This window comes from Kogia breviceps, chromosome 15 (assembly GCF_026419965.1).
Source record: "Kogia breviceps isolate mKogBre1 chromosome 15, mKogBre1 haplotype 1, whole genome shotgun sequence".
NCBI lineage: Eukaryota > Metazoa > Chordata > Mammalia > Artiodactyla > Physeteridae > Kogia > Kogia breviceps.
In genome coordinates this window covers 26,900,606-26,918,566 of record NC_081324.1, presented here as the reverse complement: position 1 = coordinate 26,918,566, position 17,961 = coordinate 26,900,606, and the positions used below count along the sequence as shown (strand labels likewise).

The 17,961-nt window shown below is 42.1% G+C and overlaps 1 protein-coding gene across 1 annotated transcript in view; it reads right to left on the bottom strand.

Annotated features, from left to right (window-relative positions):
* Positions 1 to 17,961, bottom strand: part of PSTPIP2 (proline-serine-threonine phosphatase interacting protein 2) — an 89,598-nt gene that overhangs the window by 24,468 nt on the left and 47,169 nt on the right. Inside the window, exons 2-3 of the mRNA XM_059041031.2 lie at positions 15,735 to 15,835; positions 5,354 to 5,431 (exon numbers count right to left, since the gene is read on the bottom strand). Coding sequence (XP_058897014.1) covers positions 5,354 to 5,431; positions 15,735 to 15,835 — 179 coding nt within the window. The remainder of the gene's footprint in view (positions 1 to 5,353; positions 5,432 to 15,734; positions 15,836 to 17,961) is intronic.

Sequence of the window (17,961 nt, the reverse complement as noted above, 5' to 3'; positions counted from 1 at the left end):
ACACTTAGGTTGCTTCCATGTCCTGGCTATTGTAAACAGAACTGCAATGAACATTTTGGTACATGACTCTTTTTGAATTATGGTCTTCTCAGGGTATATGCCCAGTAGTGGGATTGCTGGGTCGCATGGTAGTTCTATTTGTAGTTTTTTAAGGAACCTCCATACTGTTCTCCATAGTGGCTGCATCAATTTACATTCCCACCAACAGTGCAAGAGGGTTCCCTTTTCTCCACACCCTCTCCAGCATTTATTGTTTGGAGATTTTTTGATGATGGCCATTCTGACCGGTGTGAAATGATATCTCATTGTAGTTTTGGTTAGTATTTCTCTAATGATTAATGATGTTGAGCATTCTTTCATGTGTTTGTTGGCAATCTGTATTTCTTCTTTGGAGAAATGTCTATTTACCTCTTCTGCCCATTTTTGCGTTGGGTTGTTTGTTTTTTTGTTATTCAGCTGCATGAGCTGCTTGTAAATTTTGGAGATTACTCCTTTGTCAGTTGCTTCATTTGCAAATATTTTCTCCCATTTTGAGGGTTGTCTTTTGGTCTTGTTTATGGTTTCCTTTGCTGTGCAAAAGCTTTTAAGTTTCATTAGGTCCCTTTTTTTTTTTTTTAACTTCCATTTCTCTAGGAGATGGGTCAAAAAGGATCTTGCTGTGATTCATGTCATAGAGTGTTCTGCCTATGTTTTCCTCTAAGAGTTTTATAGTGTCTGGCCTTAAATTTAGGTCTTTAATCCATTTTGAATTTATTTTTGTGTATGGTGTTAGGGAGCGTTCTAATTTCATACTTTTACATGTACCTGTCCAGTTTTCCCAGCACCACTTATTGAAGAGGCTGTCTTTTCTCCACTGTATATTCTTGCCTCCTTTATCAAAGATAAGGTGACCACATGTGTGTGGGTTTATCTCTGGGCTTTCTATCCTGTTCCACTGATCTATATTTCTGTTTTTGTGCCAGTACCATACTGTCTTGATTACTGTAGCTTTGTAGTATAGTCTGAAGTCAGAAAGCCTGATTCCTCCAGCTCCATTTTTTGTTCTCAAGATTGCTTTGGCTATTTGGGGTCTTTTGTGTTTCCATACAAATTGTGAAATTTTTTGTTCTAGTTCTGTAAAAAATGCCATTGGTAATTTGATAGGGATTGCATTGAATCTGTAGATTGCTTTGGGTAGTATAGTCATTTTCACAATGTTGATTCTTCCAATCCAAGAACACAGTATATCTCTCCATCTATTTGTATCATCTTTAATTTCTTTCATCAGTGTCTTATAATTCTCTGCATATAGGTCTTTTGTCTCCTTAGGTAGGTTTATTCCTAGATATTTTATTCTTTTTGTTGCAAAGGTAAATGGGAGTGTTTTCTTAATTTCACTTTCAGATTTTAAACCGTTAGCCAGACTCATCAAGAAAAAAAGGGAGAAGACTCAAATCAATAGAATTAGAAATGAAAAAGGAGAAGTAACAACTGACACTGCAGAAATACGAAAGATCATGAGAGATTAGTACAAGCAACTCTATGTCAATAAAATGGACAACCTGGAAGAAATGGACAAATTCTTAGAAATGCACAACCTGCCGAGACTGAACCAGGAAGAAATAGAAAATATGAACAGACCAATCACAAGCACTGAAATTGAAACTGTGATTAAAAATCTTCCCACAAACAAAAGCCCAGGACCAGATGGCTTCACAGGCGAATTCTATCAAACATTTAGAGAAGAGCTAACACCTATCCTTCTCAAACTCTCCCACAATATAGCAGAGGGAGGAACACTCCCAAACTCATTCCACGAGGCCACCATTACCCTGATACCAAAACCAGATGTCACAAAGAAAAAAAACTACAGACCAATATCACTGATGAACATAGATGCAAAAATCCTCAACAAGGGCTTCCCTGATGGCGCAGTGGATGAGAGTCCACCTGCCGATGCAGGGGACACGAGTTCGTGTCCCGGTCCAGGAAGATCCCACATGCCGCGGAGCAGCTGGGCCCATGAGCCATGGCCACTGATCCTGTGCGTCTGGAGCCTGTGCTCCGCAACGGGAGAGGCCACAACAGTGAGAGGCCCACATACCACACACACACAAAAAAAATCCTCAACAAGATACTAGCAAACAGAATCCAGCAGCACATTAAAAAGATCATACACCATGATCAAGTGGTGTTTATCCCAGGAATGCAAGGATTCTTCAATATATGCAAATCAATCAACGTGATACACCATATTAACTAATTGAAGGAGAAAAACCATATGATCATCTCAATAGATGCAGAGAAAGCTTTTGACAAAATTCAACACCCATTTATGATAAAAACCCTGCAGAAAGTAGGCATAGAGGGAACTTTCCTCAACATAATAAAGGCCATATATGACAAACCCACAGCCAACATCGTCCTCAATGGTGAAAAACTGAAACCATTTCCACTAAGATCAGAAACAAGACAAGGTTGCCCACTCTCACCACTCTTATTCAACATAGTTTTGGAAGTTTTAGCCACAGCAATCAGAGAAGAAAAAGAAATAAAAGGAATCCAAATCGGAAAAGAAGAAGTAAAGCTGTCACTGTTTGCAGATGACATGATACTATACATAGAGAATCCTAAAGATGCTACTAGAAAACTACTAGAGCTAATCAATGAATTTGGTAAAGTAGCAGGATACAAAATTAATGCACAGAAATCTCTGGCATTCTTATACACTAATGGTGCTATAGTCTCTTAATGAATTTACCAAGCTTAAGTCAAATGTGCAAGAAATATCACTTTGGATCAGACTCATTCTGCCAAATATATTTTTCAAGACATACTATGTGAGAGAATATGGCTATTTTCCATCACATCACCTAACATTTTTTTGGATATCTTCCCAAATGGCTTATGCTTCTTTATGAATAAACAAGTTTTTGGATCAACTGACCCAGTAATCTTCCTTGAAAGTATCTAAACTTTCCTTGAATGACGGTGAAACCTACCTAATACTATGTGTGCATTCTGACCTCGAACACAGAAATGTTTTACATATTCAAAAAAGAAACTAAACCAAGCAGGAAAAGAAAATAATCCTTAAAATTTAAAACAAACTTAACTATACATAAAACTGTTTACATAATCACACAGAGAAAATAGTATTTTATATGACCTTAGAATACAGTGTTCTTAGTGGGATATAAGGTCAAGAAGAACTGCAAAAGGAACTGCAAAGCAATGTTAAGTTTCATTCAGAAGTTTTATTGTTAGTAGCAGTATTAATATTATTATTTTGAAACATTTTACTATATATTGTCAAATAAAGCAAATAATTCTGCTAATACTGTCAGGAACCAAGATTTTTCAGTGCAAGAGGAAATAAGTATAAAATGAAAGAAGTTAAGTGAACTGTAAAGTTAATTAGAATTGGAAATATCAATATGAACTCAGGCTTTTAAAATCTGTTCCCTGAAAGAGCCTAGAAACAGTGACATCTCTGTGACAATGACCAACATTAGAACTCAGAGTTTCATCTCTAAATATGATTAATCATGAAAGGAAAACCTGGAGAAATATTTGGAAAAATAGCTGGCTCCAGGTTTAAATTCACCAAAAAACTACATTAAGAAAATATGACAAGTATGAATAATTGTTAAATCTGCGTGATGGCTTCACAGCCATTCATTACGTTTGTCTTTTTACTTTTCAGTGTGTTTTAAATTTTTTCATTTAAAACATCAGAAATATATAGAATATAATCAACAAACAAATTCTCCTTGTACTAATGTCCTATGTCTGAGGGTAACAAGTTTTTAAGGTTTATGTTACTGTTAATATTTTAAATATCTCCCAATGTTTTCCTCCTCCTCAATAATCCAATACTTTGTAGTCTGGGATGAGTGAGTGAGTGAGTGAGTGAGTGAGTGAGTGAGTGAGTGAGTGTGTGTGTGTGTGTGTGTGTGTGTGTCTCAGGATCAAGAGAAGAGAAGGGGAAGGGCAATGTCTTGTCTGCTCCCAGTACTATCTCTGAGGGTACACAGACCTCAGGATGTCTCTGCAGCTGTCTACAGCACAGCCAAAGCAGTGTGCATGTCAGCATGAGGTGTGATTACATCTGCAGAGATCTTCAAAGGTCTGCCTAAACAATTTCCCCCAAGTCTCCCTCAGTATGCTATGTTAGAGAAGGAATTTAGAAATTTCCATGTGACTAGGACTGGCTACATCATTTGTGAGGCCCACTGCAAAATGAAAGTGTAGGACTCCTTGTTTATAAATCACTAAGAATTTTAAATAGTGACAGCAAAGAGCATTAAACCAATTATGAAGCCTATCTGTGTGCAATCCTATATGACTGCCCATGAAGCCAGCCCTGTATACGAGGGATTGTGTTCCTAAAGTAGGCACTGGGCTTCCCTGGTGGCGCAGTGGTTGAGAGTCCGCCTGCTGATGCAGGGGACACGGGTTCATGCCCCGGGTCCAGGAAGATCCCACATACCGCGGAGCAGCTAGGCCCGTGAGCCACGGCCGCTGAGCCTGTGCGTCCGGAGCCTGTGCTCCACAATGGGAGAGGCCACAACAGTGAGAGGCCCATGCACCGCAAAAAAAAAAAAAAAAAAAAAAAAAAAAAAAATCAAAACTAAAGTAGGCACCATGTCTGGCCATCTCTGTATCATCAGAGTATTCAATGAATGATGGAAGAATAAATAATTGTGGTAAAGAAATCTCACACTGGTGGTGAGAACTATGAAACAGTGCAAAGAGAGTCTCTTGTAGCTATCACAAACTATGGGTGTGTTTTATATACACACACACATACACACATATATATATACATATAAATAAAACAAGAATACCCTCTCTATTAAACTTCTAGCATAAAATTATGTATAACTCTACCTATAAAAAGTATACATAAGAAAGGTCAGCAAGGAAAATTTAGAAAATATTAATAATGGGTTATGGCTTCATAATTCATTTTAGCTTTCTTTCTATTTTTCTATATATTTTTCACAACTGGAAATTTTTTAAAAATTAAAAATTTTTTTAAAAAATTAAAAAAAAAAAAAGCTTCCCTGGTGGCGCAGTGGTTGAGAGTCCGCCTGCTGATGCAGGGGACATGGGTTCGTGCCCCGGTCCAGGAGGATCCCACATGCCGCGGAGCGGCTGGGCCCGTGAGCCAAGGCCGCTGAGCCTGCGCATCCAGAGCCTGTGCTCCGCAACAGTGAGAGGCCCGCGTAATGCAAAAAAAAAATAAAAAAATAAAAAATTTTTTTCACCAACACACTTCACCCTACTGGCCAGCTCTGCCTGCTGAAGTGATGGGGGCTCCTCAGTGGTATCAGCCAACCTAGAAACCAGAAAGAAATGTGGCACCTACTTGGTCTCAGACTGTCCACATGGCTTCTTCCTAGAGAGGCTGAGCAGATCTTTGCCATATTTCTCTTCAATTGATGCCCTAAAAGGAACATAAAAGAGGGTTATGAGTCCTTCTCAGGGCTGATTCTTATTTCAGACACATGGCACTTCCCTTGAAGGCAAAACTGTACCCTTGACAGTAGAAGCTCCGATATGACACAATTCTCTAAAATGTGAAACTCCCCTCTACAGAACTGGGAAGAACTGTAAAAGAACAGTGGCCTTCATCTCTAAGGTGTTCTTCTCCATCCTGATTCCCTGCTGCTCATTCCTACTTCAAAAACTTGGTTCATTTATTTCTTAGATACTTGAAGTACTCTTTCTTTAACTAAATAACTTAACCAGGATGAAGGTTAATATTGATTCTTAAATAATCATAATCAATATTGATTACTGTGTATCAATGTTTCCTGATTTATAGTGTGTGACCTTCAGATCTATTTAGTTCCTCTACATTCCATGAAATTTTTCCCGGATTCTCTCTCTGAATACTTTTATTATTCCCTTTTGGTAAATTTTCTACTTGGGATCAGTTACGCAGATTTTGGAGTGGCTTTGTCTATCTGTTCTTGAGTTTAGGGCCCTGGTTCTTTTGCTCTTTTTGACTTCATATCCTCCTTCTTCCCTCTCTCCTTTCTTCTCTCCCTCCTTTTTTTAGACCAAGGTAATTTGCATGGCTGTTGTGCCATTTGGGTTCATCTTGCTCCTGGTACTGTGAGCAACCCTATCTACTTGCTCTGAAACCATGCACGTGAATTCTCTTTTATGCCCTTCTGATCTTATACATTACCTTCCCCTCACTACCACAGCTTGAGCAAGAATACTGTGTTTTCTTGGGCCTCTACTCTTGGATTCTATTTCTAAACTTTTTGCCCACTCCTGATAATGTAAAGTGAAACACACCTGAAACTGACTCTAGTTGTAAAAAAGGATGCATTTTAACTCCCTAGAAACTATTTCTACCTTTCAGAATCTCTGTTTACCATATCTATATAAAAATTATGATACTCTACAATGAACATTTATTATTTTTACACGTAAAAAGAAACTAAGGCTATTTTCTTTAAAATATATATGTATAATGTACATGTATTTTATTATTTTATTTTATTTTATTTTATTTTATTATTTGCGTTACGCGGGCCTCTCACTGTCGTGGCCTCGCCCATTGCAGAGGACAGGCTCCGGACACGCATGCTCAGCGGCCATGGCTCACGGGCCTAGCACTCCGCGGCATGTGGGATCTTCCCGGACCGGGGCACGAACCTGAGTCCCCTGCATCGGCAGGCTGACTCTCAACCACTGTGCCACCAGGGAAGCCCCTGTACATGTATTTTAACCTTTCAGAATTATATCCATTAAGATTTCTTGATAATCTTTTGTGGTTTCTGGGAACAGAATTTACTCAATCCCTTTCTTCTAACACTAAGGCACCATGAATCTGAACTCACCACAGTTAGCACCTGATCCTCATGGAGAGTCCTAGAATCTGACAAGTACAGTCAGCCCTCCACAACCTCGGGTTCTGCAACTGCAGATTCCACATCCACAGATTCAACCAAATGGGGATGAAAAATATTTGGGGGAAAAAATTCCAGAAAGTTCCAAAAACCAAAACTTGAATTTGCCTGTGCTGGCAACTATCTGCATAGTATTTACATTGTATTAGGTATTATAAGTAACCTAGAGATGATTTAAAGTATACAGGAGGATATGCATATGTTATATGCAAATAGTACGCCATTTTTTTTCATTAATTAATTTATTTTGGCTGTGCTGGGTCTTCCTTGCAATGCACGGGCTCTTCACTGTGGTGTGTGGGCTTCTCTAGTTGCAGTATGCGGGCTTCTCTAGTTGCGGTGCACGGGCTTCTCTAGTTGTGGTTTGCGAGCTCTAGAGTGCATGGGCTCAGTAGTTGTGGTGCGTGGGCTTAGTTGTGGTATGTGGGATCTTAGTTCCCTGACCAGGGATTGAACCCGGGCCCCCTGCACTGGGAGCATGGAGTCTTACCCACTGGACCACCAGGGAAGTCCAGTAAGCCATTTTATACAGGACTTGAGCATCTGTGGATCCTGGGGTTCCTGGAACCAATCCCCTATGGATACTGAAGGATGACTTAATGAGTTCCCGCAGGCACAATGGTGTGCTCTTTGGAGAAAAGAAGGAGTTCTGATAAAGGCGAAACTACAACCTCCTCCTCATGAAATCAGGGGAACAACCACAAGATTAAGAGGATGTTTCCTCAGCAAATGGGAAACAGTGAAGTCCAGGGGCCTGCAGCCAATGAAGGAATCCCTAGGACTTTGCAAAAATCACCCCTGAATAAGTAGGCTTTAACCTAGATCACCGTTCTACCACCTATCCAAATTTTCCTTGTTATCTGCTCATCGATTTGTCATTATTGAACATCCACTATGTGCCAGCCATCACATTAGGAGAACACAGAGGTGACTGAAATATGAGGCCTGCCTAGAGGAGCTCATGGGTGAGGGATGGGGAATGTAAACCAATACTTTCATTTGAATACGAGGCCCATGTAACAAGGGCCATAATGAAAATGTACAAAATAGTATAGGTAACAGAAGAGGGAATACCACTGTAAGCACCCAGTTGGCTACACTTTCCTCACAAGCCCTCCTTGAAAACTCCAGCTCACTTTTTCTCCTCCCTGTTCAAACTCCCAGACCAGGAATAATCCATGTGCCATTTCCCCTTCACTGACCCACTGCAAATATTGTCATATTTGGCCTTTTCCATAAACCTTGAAAGAAACCTAAGGATGACCCTCAACCCAGTGTTCCTACCAGCCCCAAGGCAGAGGAAATCATTCTGCTTTAAAACTTGACACTTTAATAAATTTTTACCATATATACCAATCACAGTACCAAGACTGAATTATAAATTCCTTGAGAAGAACCACATTGTTAGATCCAGAGGGAATCTTACAAAACACCTAATATAACCCCTCCATTTTATAGAGGAGGAAACAGACAATGAGAAAGGTCTTGATTTATATCACCACTGGCTACTGAGGAAGCCTGGATTTGAAGATTTAGGTACTCACCTTCCATCCCAGTCTCTACTTCCCTTCTAGGTCTCGGCTTCCAGCCCATTCTGTTGGGTACATGTTATGGGTTGAATTGTGTCCGCCCACAAGGCCCTTAAATATACTAAAGTCCTAAACCCCAGTATCTCAGAATATGACTTTATTTGGAAATTGGGTTATTGTAGATATAATTAGTTGAGGTTACACTGAATTAGGATGGACCCTTAATCCAATATGAAGATGACAGGAAGACACAGGAGAAGAATGCCATGTGATGATAGAGGAAGAGATTGGAGTTAGAGGCTGCAAACCAAGGAACACCAAGGATTGCCAGCAAAACTAGAAGCTAAGAAAATGACATAGAACAGGGACTTCCCTGGTGGCACAGTGGTTAAGACTCCACGCTCACAATGTAGGGGGCCTGGGTTCCATCCCTGGCCAGGGAACTAGATCCCACATGCATGCTGCAACCAAGAGTTTGCATGCCACAACTAAGGAGCCCGCGTGCTGCAACTAAAGGATCCCATCTGCTGCAACTAAGGAGCCCATGTGCCACAACTAAGGAGCTGGTGAGCTGCAACAAAGGAGCCTGCCTGCTGCAACTAAGACCCGGCGCAACCAAATAAATAAATAAATAAATAAATTTTAAAAAAAAACAAAAAAGAAAACATAGAACAGACTCTCTTCTAAAGCCTTCATGAGAGCATGATCCTGCAGATCTTGATTTTGGACTTCTGGCCTTGAGAACTATGAGAGAATAAATTTCTGTTGTTTTAAGCCACCCAGTTTGTGGCAATTTGCTACGGCAGCCCTAGGAAACTCATATAGCTCATAATGGTTTGGCTGCAACTTGACCACAAGGTGCTAATGTCTAAGGGAATCGGTCACTCCTACCTGGCAATCTGTCATTCTTAAGCCCATCCTGAGAGACAGCTGACCCACAATGAGGATCCTAGAAGGAGAGCTGTAACCAGGATAGGTTGACTTCTCCCTAAAAAAGAACAATGGAAGTACAGGAGCTTGTGGAAAGAGCCCAGAGTCCCAAAGCACTGGGACTGGGGATCCCCCAGTCCATAGTTATAGCTGCTAATTCCAGACATAAAGGGGTCCCACAAGCACAATTCCTTCCTCCCTACTCAGGATCATGTTGCAACACACAGTTAAGAGGGCTGATCTGACCACCAAGTTCCTGGAGAAACCTCCTTTCAAAGAATATACCTAGTGTTCTAAGGAGACCACTAAATAAAGTAGAAAAATCGTTAGACATGGGATTTATAGAAGTCCTGGCTCTACTAAACTGCTTTCACAATCTTGGACAAGTCATATAAACTCCCACTGAGCCTCAGTTTTCTCATCTGTAAAATGGAGCTGATGATATATTCTCTACCTAACTTCTAGGCTTAATATAACAATATTAGTAATGGGTACCATTTACCCACCACTTATTGTGTACCAGGTACCATACTCAGTATACTGAAGTGATTAACAGCACAAATTCCAGAGGCCAACTTTCCTAGGTTTGAAACCAGATCTGTCCCTGATTACCTGTCTGATTTTAGGCAAGTTACATAACCTCTCTGAACCTCAGTTTCTTCACTTGTAAAATAAGGATGATAAAACTTGCTGTACAGGGTTATTTTGAGAATTAAATGAGATAATATATGCAAATTAGATGTTAGCTTATAACTAGCAAGCCTTCAGTAAATGGCAGCTATTAACATAATCTCACTTAGTCACACTTGGCCACCCTCTGGGTGGCCAAAATTATCTTCATTTTTATATTTATCTACTGCTCATATCAGGAGCTCAGTATGTAATGCCTGGCCTCACCTAGGATTCTTGGGGGCAGGAGAGTCCATGGGCTTGGGCTACCAGTGATAAGATAGGCTCATTTTAATTGTTAACCAGTGGATGACATCAGGCTGGAGCACTACGTAGAATGCTTCCTTTAAAGAAAAAAAAAAAAGGAAAAAGGAAGAGAAGGAAATTTGACCTGGACTTTGAAGGATGGGGAGAATTCACCTAGGAGTCGCAGAAAAAGGAGAACATTCCAGGTGGGGAAATAATGGAGTAAAGATGTGGAGGCAGAGACATCCGAAGCATGCTCATTAATAAACCTGTCCACCTGGACAGGTAGAGTGGGTATGGTGAATAAGAATATGAAACAGAGAGAAAAGGGAGGGAGAGAAATCTCCATGCTGGGAACAAGCCCTGCCTCCTGGAAGGTCACCTGCTCTCTGCCCACAGTTGATGAGTCATCAACACAGAGTCTGTGTGAGATGCGAAGTCTCTGGAGCTGTTCTGGATTCTTCTTAGGTTCCCGTGGTAAATTACTTATCCAATCTCATTTTAAAAGCTACATTTTCAAAAAACATCTTAAAAGAATAAATAAAAGCTACATTTTCATGCAAAGAAAATGGAAATAATAATACCTTATGCTGTTGGTGTGGGTCAAAGGAGACTATTTCAAAGGGACGTGTAAACCTCAACATTACTGTAATAAAGATCAATAAAGATAATAAACATTGTGAGACACAGCTCCTAGCACGGCACACAGCAAGTGCTCAATATGTGGCTGCTACTGCATAGCTGTTCAGAGGTTGGCTGTCGTTGTCATCATCTATGTCGTCACTGACAGATAGTAAACTAGGCAAATTTACAATTTACTGATAGGTTGTTTTTTACTCTGTTTTGTTACTTACTTGCTGTGTTATAGTAAGTCATCCAGGACTTACTGGGGACTGGTCAGCTACAGAGCACACACTGAGACACAGCCCCCAGATCAGCAATACAGATGCAAAAAAGGCAGCATTCCTGCCCGCTTCAGAGCAGCAGTGTCACACTACTCATCGCACTGTGTGATTGTTCTGTCCATCCTCAAATGAGTGTAGATGGATTTACTGCAACCCATCTGGTACAACCAAGGAAAAGAATACTTCCTAGTTTCCCTAATGGAAGTTAAACACGGCATGGAGGGGCACAGTCCTAGTTCCATCTGGAGAGAGTGGGGGAGGAAGGACCCTGGGAAATGCAGTATCTCCCCCTTCCCCTTGCTGCCCCGGGCAGCTTGAGCTGCCAGAAATTCCAGAGGTCCCTGGTGAGACTTCAACACTTTGGGGATATGGCGGGAGGCGGGGCGGGGGGGGTCCTAAAACTACCACATTAGCCACATATCATAAAAATGTTATAAATGTATATGATGACACTTCAGGAACAAAATAATAAATACTACATGGCAGACTGCTGTTATCTTCACCCCTGTGTGTGTGTTTTTCCTCTAGTCCATAATGAATGCCAAATATGCCAGGGTTCCACACAAAATTTACGGCAGCTCAGTAAAATAATGCTCAAGACCTGAGGAGGCCGTTTCGGCAGTACTGGACTACGGCCCAGGTTGAGTCCCAGGTCCCACAGGCACCCCTCACCTATGAGAGCAGAAAGAAAGCCTGGACCCCTGAACCTGAAGAGGACTTCCTCTCCTGAGTTAAACTGGAACAAAACACATGCCCTCAGTGGAGCAGCATCCTTCTAGCAAGCACACTACCATGAAAGGAGGCCCAAAGCCAGGCAGGCCACTTGCTCAGGGGCCTCAAGTCCCCCCACACAGGGCAGACACATCTGACACTCGGACCTGATGCCAGCAGATTCTTCCCCAAAATCAGAGAACACGGGACTGGTTTCTTTTGCTATGAAGCTCCTGCAGAAAAATGACCAAATACCAGAAATGCAGTACAAATATTTAATAATTTAAAATTTGCATATATTTTCTCCTCTTACGTATATATTTCTGTGAAAAATTTTAAAGTGAGACCTTAGCTTTTGAGTTCTGTTTGGACTTGTGATTTTCAAACTGTGGGCCATGACCCATTTGTAAACCATAAATTAATTCAATGGGTTATGACCAGCAGTTGTTTTTTTTTTTAACATCTTTATTGGGGTATAATTGCTTTACAATGGTGTGTTAGTTTCTGTTGTATAACAAAGTGAATCAGCTATATGTATACTTATATCCCCGTATCTCCTCCCTCTTGCGTCTCCCTCTCACCCTCCCTATCCCACCCCTCTAGGTGGTCACAAAGCACCAAGCTGATCTCCCTGTGCTATGTGGCTGCTTCCCACTAGCTATCTATTTTACGTTTGGTAGTGTATATATATGTCCATGCCACTCTCTCACTTCGTCCCAGCATACCCTTCCCACTCCCTGTGTCCTCAAGTCCATTCTCTACGCCTACATCTTTATTCATGTCCTGCCCCTATGTTCTTCAGAACCATTTTTTTTTAGATTCCATATATACATGCTAGCATACGATATTTGTTTTTCTCTTTCTGACTTACTTCACTCTGTATGACAGACTCCAGGTCCATCCACCTCACTACAAATAACTCAATTTCGTTTCTTTTTATGGCTGAGTAATATTCCATTGTATATATGTGCCACATCTTCTTTATTGATTCATCTGTCAATGGACACTTAGGTTGCTTCCACGCCCTGGTTATTGTAAACAGAGCTGCAATGAACACTGTGGTACTTGACTCTTTTTGAATTATGGTTTTCTCAGGGTATATGCCCAGTAGTGGGATTGCTGGGTAGTATGGTAGTTCTATCTGTAGTTTTTTTAAGGAACTTCCATACTGTTCTCCACAGTGGCTGTATCAATATACATTCCCACCAATAGTGCAAGTGGGTTACCTTTTCTCCACACCCTCTCCAGCATTTATTGTTTGGAGATTTTTTGATGATGGCCATTCTGATTGGTGTGACATGATATCTCATTGTAGTTTTGATTTGCATTTCTCTAATGATTAATGATGTTGAGCATTCTTTCATGTGTTTGTTGCCAATCTGTATATCTTCTTTGAAGAAATGTCTATTTACCTCTTCTGCCCACTTTTGGATTGGGTTGCTTGTTTTTTTGATATTGAGCTGTATGAGCTGTTTGTAAATTTTGGAGATTAATCCTTTGTCAGTTGCTTCATTTGCAAATATTTTCTCACATTTTGAGGGCTGTCTTTTGGTCTTGTTTATGGTTTCCTTTGCTGTGCAAAAGCTTTTAAGTTTCATTAGGTCCCATTTGTTTATTTTTGTTTTTATTTCCATTTTTCTAGGAGGTGGGTCCAAAAGGATCTTGCTGTGATTTATGTCATAGAGTGTTCTGCCTATGTTTTCCTCTAAGAATTTTATAGTGTCTGGCCTTACATGTAGGTCTGTAATCCATTTTGAGTTTATTTTTGTGTATGGTGTTAGGGAGTATTCTAATTTCATTCATTTCCATGTAGCTGTCCAGTTTTCCCGGCACCACTTATTGAAGAGGCTGTCTTTTCTCCATTGTATATTCTTTCCTCCTTTATTAAAGATAAGGTGACCATATGTGCGTGGGTATATCTCTGGGCTTTCTATCCTGTTCCATTGATCTATATTTCTGTTTTTGTGCCAGTACCATATTGTCTTGATTACTGTAGCTTTGTAGTATAGTCAAGTCAGGGAGCCTGATTCCTCCGGCTCTGTTTTTCTTTCTCAGGACTGCTTTGGCTATTTGGGGTCTTTTGTGTTTCCATACAAATTGTGAAATTTTTTGTTCTAGTTCTGTGAAAAGTGCCACTGGTAGTTTGATAGGGATTGCACTGAATCTGTAGATTTCTTTGGGTAGTATAGTCATTTTCACAATGTTGATTCTTCCAATCCAAGAACATGGTATATCTCTCCATCTGTTTGTATCATCTTTAGTTTCTTTCATCAGTGTCTTACTGTTTTCCACATACATGACCAATAGTTTTTAATTAAATAGAATTGAGTAAAATAATAGGGTAGTAATGTTTTATTAAACTTTTGCTTTATGCATGTGTGTACTGGGTAGCAGTGTAAAATGTATTTTGTACTGAGGGTTACATTCAAAAAAATGTAGACATCACTGATATATACCACCATCCCCATTGTGTCAGGGGATCCTTGTATTGTTCTGCCTGGGCTGCAGAAGCTTTGGCCATTAGCCAACACCTCCTTCATTGGATGTATGGCAAAGCTATATCATTCACAGGAGAAAATTTATAAAAGCCACAAGTGGAGGAGAAACACATAAAGCAAGGGACGTTCTGCAATTTCTATATGCTATACAGTGGGGAAACTCTTGTGTGCTTGCTCCTTTGTCAGAGCCAATTGAAGAAAGGAAGAAGCTCACCTCCAGTGTTTGTCAAGAGAAAGGAAAGTTGTAACTTGGTGTCACCACTGTCAACCAGCTTGGGTAGAAGAGGAAGGCTGGTCCCTCAAAGGAGGCACAGTGACCAGTCCCATGGGGCCTGACAGTGGACAGACCTCTCTGTGTCCACCCCTCCTGAGACTCACAGCGTGGCAGTGCTCAGCTCCCCTGGACCTCTGAAACATTTCAAGGCGAGAGTCCTCACCATCTGAAAGTGGGCAACCAGTGTGAGTTTTATGTTACCCTAATGTTCTGTTGAGTAGAAAATAAAGAGATTTGATCAAAAGCACTTTGCTGTCTGTATCTCCAAGTAACGACTCTCTCACTGACTGCCTTACAAACAGAACCGGTTCATCATTCTGGGTCCTAGCAACAACCCACATCTTTGGACAAAAATCTCCACAAAGCACTCCTTCATCCAGAGTCACTGGGAAATGGAGGCTTCCAGATGAATAAGATTTTCCACAAAACTAACTTACCCCATTAAGTACAGAATTTTTTTTTAATCTTAAAGGAAAGGAAGGGAAGAGAAGGGGAGGGGAGGGAATCCTCTAAAGCATGCCAGATTCCCCCAGGCCACCAGGCCCACCACCCTGAGGAGCACCACGACTGGCCCCTGCATCTTTCCCACCACCGCAGCTCAGTGGTCTCTGAGCCAGGCTCTGCCTCCCTGTCACTGCACAGGCCCTGCTTGCCGCCCTCCCATAGACACCTGGGTGTTCCTCCACTGACCAAAGCCATCTCTTCCTCGAGTTAAGGGACGCTTCAAGATCTCCTCCTCCATGATGCTGCCCCTCGCTGCCCCTCCGTTTTTGCCAGTCGTCCCAAGCTCCCCTCTCCCATGAGGTCTTTCAGTATCATACGTATCACAAAACTTAGTATTTTATTACATTTTGTTTGCTGTTTCATTCATAAATCTTATCTCTTGAAAGGCTTCCTAAGAGCTTTAGGACAAAGATATCATTTACTTCTTGGGGGCCGTTCCATAACTTTACAGCAGAGGGTTTTGTGGACCATTATAAACAAACAAAACCAGTAAACTGTCCTTGTCTGTGTGGGAGTGTTTTGTTCACCCTCTGTCTTCAGAGAGAAACAACATGTACCTTTCTTTTAAAAAGTCTTCAAACTCTTTGCAGTTCTTGCGGCCATTGTTCAGATGCTGGATGATGGTCTCATAGCCAATGCTGCTGAGGATGTCCGAACTCTGATGAGAAAAACAACACTGTGTGAGATGGGGAGCACGGTGATGGCAGCCCCGAGGCCTGAAGTGTGGACAGGGCAGGACATGGGGAGGCCGGCCATGGGGAGTTGCTGAAACACTTACCTCCAAGGCACATGTGACCAAAAAGGGCAAAATAGAAGAAGTTCAGAGTGCATGTAGCTGTAGAAGAGTTTTTAAAATTATGAAACTATAGGGCTATGAAACAGGAAGGAAGTGACAAAGGACTGAGAGGCACATGGATGAGGGAGCTGGCTGGGCTTGGGGCCCCTCCCTGGGTCCCCAGATGCCCTGATCAGGCCAGGCAGGGAGCAGGAACTGAGCCCCCTTCCGGCCTTCTGCTGAGTGACCCTCTATCCCATGGGGAGAAACTCAGCTACACCACAGGTCCATTTTAACCAGGGATACACAGTGTTCCCTGTGTCCTCACACCTGTCACAGAGCTTGACCCTGACATCTCTTCCCAAAGCCAAGAAGCCTGGTGTGAGGGTCGAGGGCACTGTTGAGCCAGGCCCCAGCAGAGGGAGAGGGAGGCTGGCTTCCCACTGTAGCAGGAAGCTGAGCCCAGCAGCCAGCAGGCCCCGGGTGGGCTGGCCCCACTATGGGGGGAAGGAATTTTTTTAAATTTTAAGCTAGCCATTTATTCCTATTTTATTCTACTACGTGCTCTGGAGTTGGAGGAAGCTGCCTGAGTCTCCCAAAGCAGTAGACCTAGTATATTTTAAAAATCAAAGTCCCCTCAGCTCCCCAAACCAACAAATCAGGAGCTTTAAAGAATACTCCGAAGTGTCCCCTAATGCAGCTGATTTCCTGGTTTCTACCCACCAAGTGCATATAATAGGTGGTCTGATCCAGACTCCAGTCCCTTAGGGAGGTTAGTTACGCTGCCACTGGGTTTGCCCTGGGGAGCTCTGAACTGACCCAGCCCCAGCCTAGCCTCCCTACCCTCCATCTGCTGAGGAAGGTGCTTCTCTGCCATTGGGTGGGGGTGGGACCCCCTGAAGAGACCTCTCTGCACAGCCCTGGACACTAGAGAAGCAGAATTTCTCCCTTCCATTTGCTGCCACTCCTCATGGCCTGGCTGAGCAGACAGGGGTCCCAGAGAGACCCAGCAGGACCAAGGCCTGAGGCTGATTTCAACCTCAGAAAGTTAACTGGCCATAACTCACAATGCATTTTAAAAAGTGAATTATTAGAAATATAATAAATTTTACACATGGGCACACAAAAAAATCTTAGTTAGAAATACATTTAATTCTATGGGTTCTGGCTACTGTTAGAGCATAGATTTCGGCCTTGGAAAGCCTAAAGAAATAGCCTCCACCAAAGCTTCATTTCTCCACCCACCCCCTCCACACACGCTCTTCTGTCGCAGCGGGGTAGGCTTCTAACTGCCCCTGAAATGCAGTGCTCAGTGGCAACTCTAAGACGATGCTTACATTATCCCCGCCTGAATCCAAATTCAGCCCCTCCACCCCCAAGGTTTCTGGAAGCCTTCCCTGAGTAGCCCTAATGCTCCCTCTTCTGGGCTCTCAGACTGCCCAGCTTCTGAATTGCTGTTTGCTACCCACCTTGTGAGTAGCCTTGTTGGCCCAACACTGCTGAAAGTGCCTGCAGCTTCTTCCAAGTCTCAGACCAGTCCTGCACGCATGCACGCGCGCGCGCGCGCGCGCGCGCGCACACACACACACACACACACAATTTAGCTTAAGATTATGCAAACCAAAGGTCTACAGTAAAATTCTGTGGGATGAAAATGTCTATTGTGTTCCCAGCCAGATGCATTAGAAGAGAACATGAAAACAAAGGCTCCTGAATGAGGGAATGAATGGGTACAAAGGGTCAATGTCAATGTATGTCAACATTGGTTTGTAGACAGAAGTGCTTTGGTCTTCCCAGAGAAGTACACTTAGGTTCTCTGTTTTATGATATTCATTTGGAAAAGGTGGTTGCCTTTTGCTTAATTAAGGGTGCGGACACTCTTTGAACTGGGCAGGAAGGGTGGAGCTAGAACAAGATTTCCTGGAAACAAACCAAATCACCAGGCCTCCTGGCCACCAGCCTTAAAAAACCGCAACTGCTGCTTCAGAGGAGTGACTAGACTCCAGAGG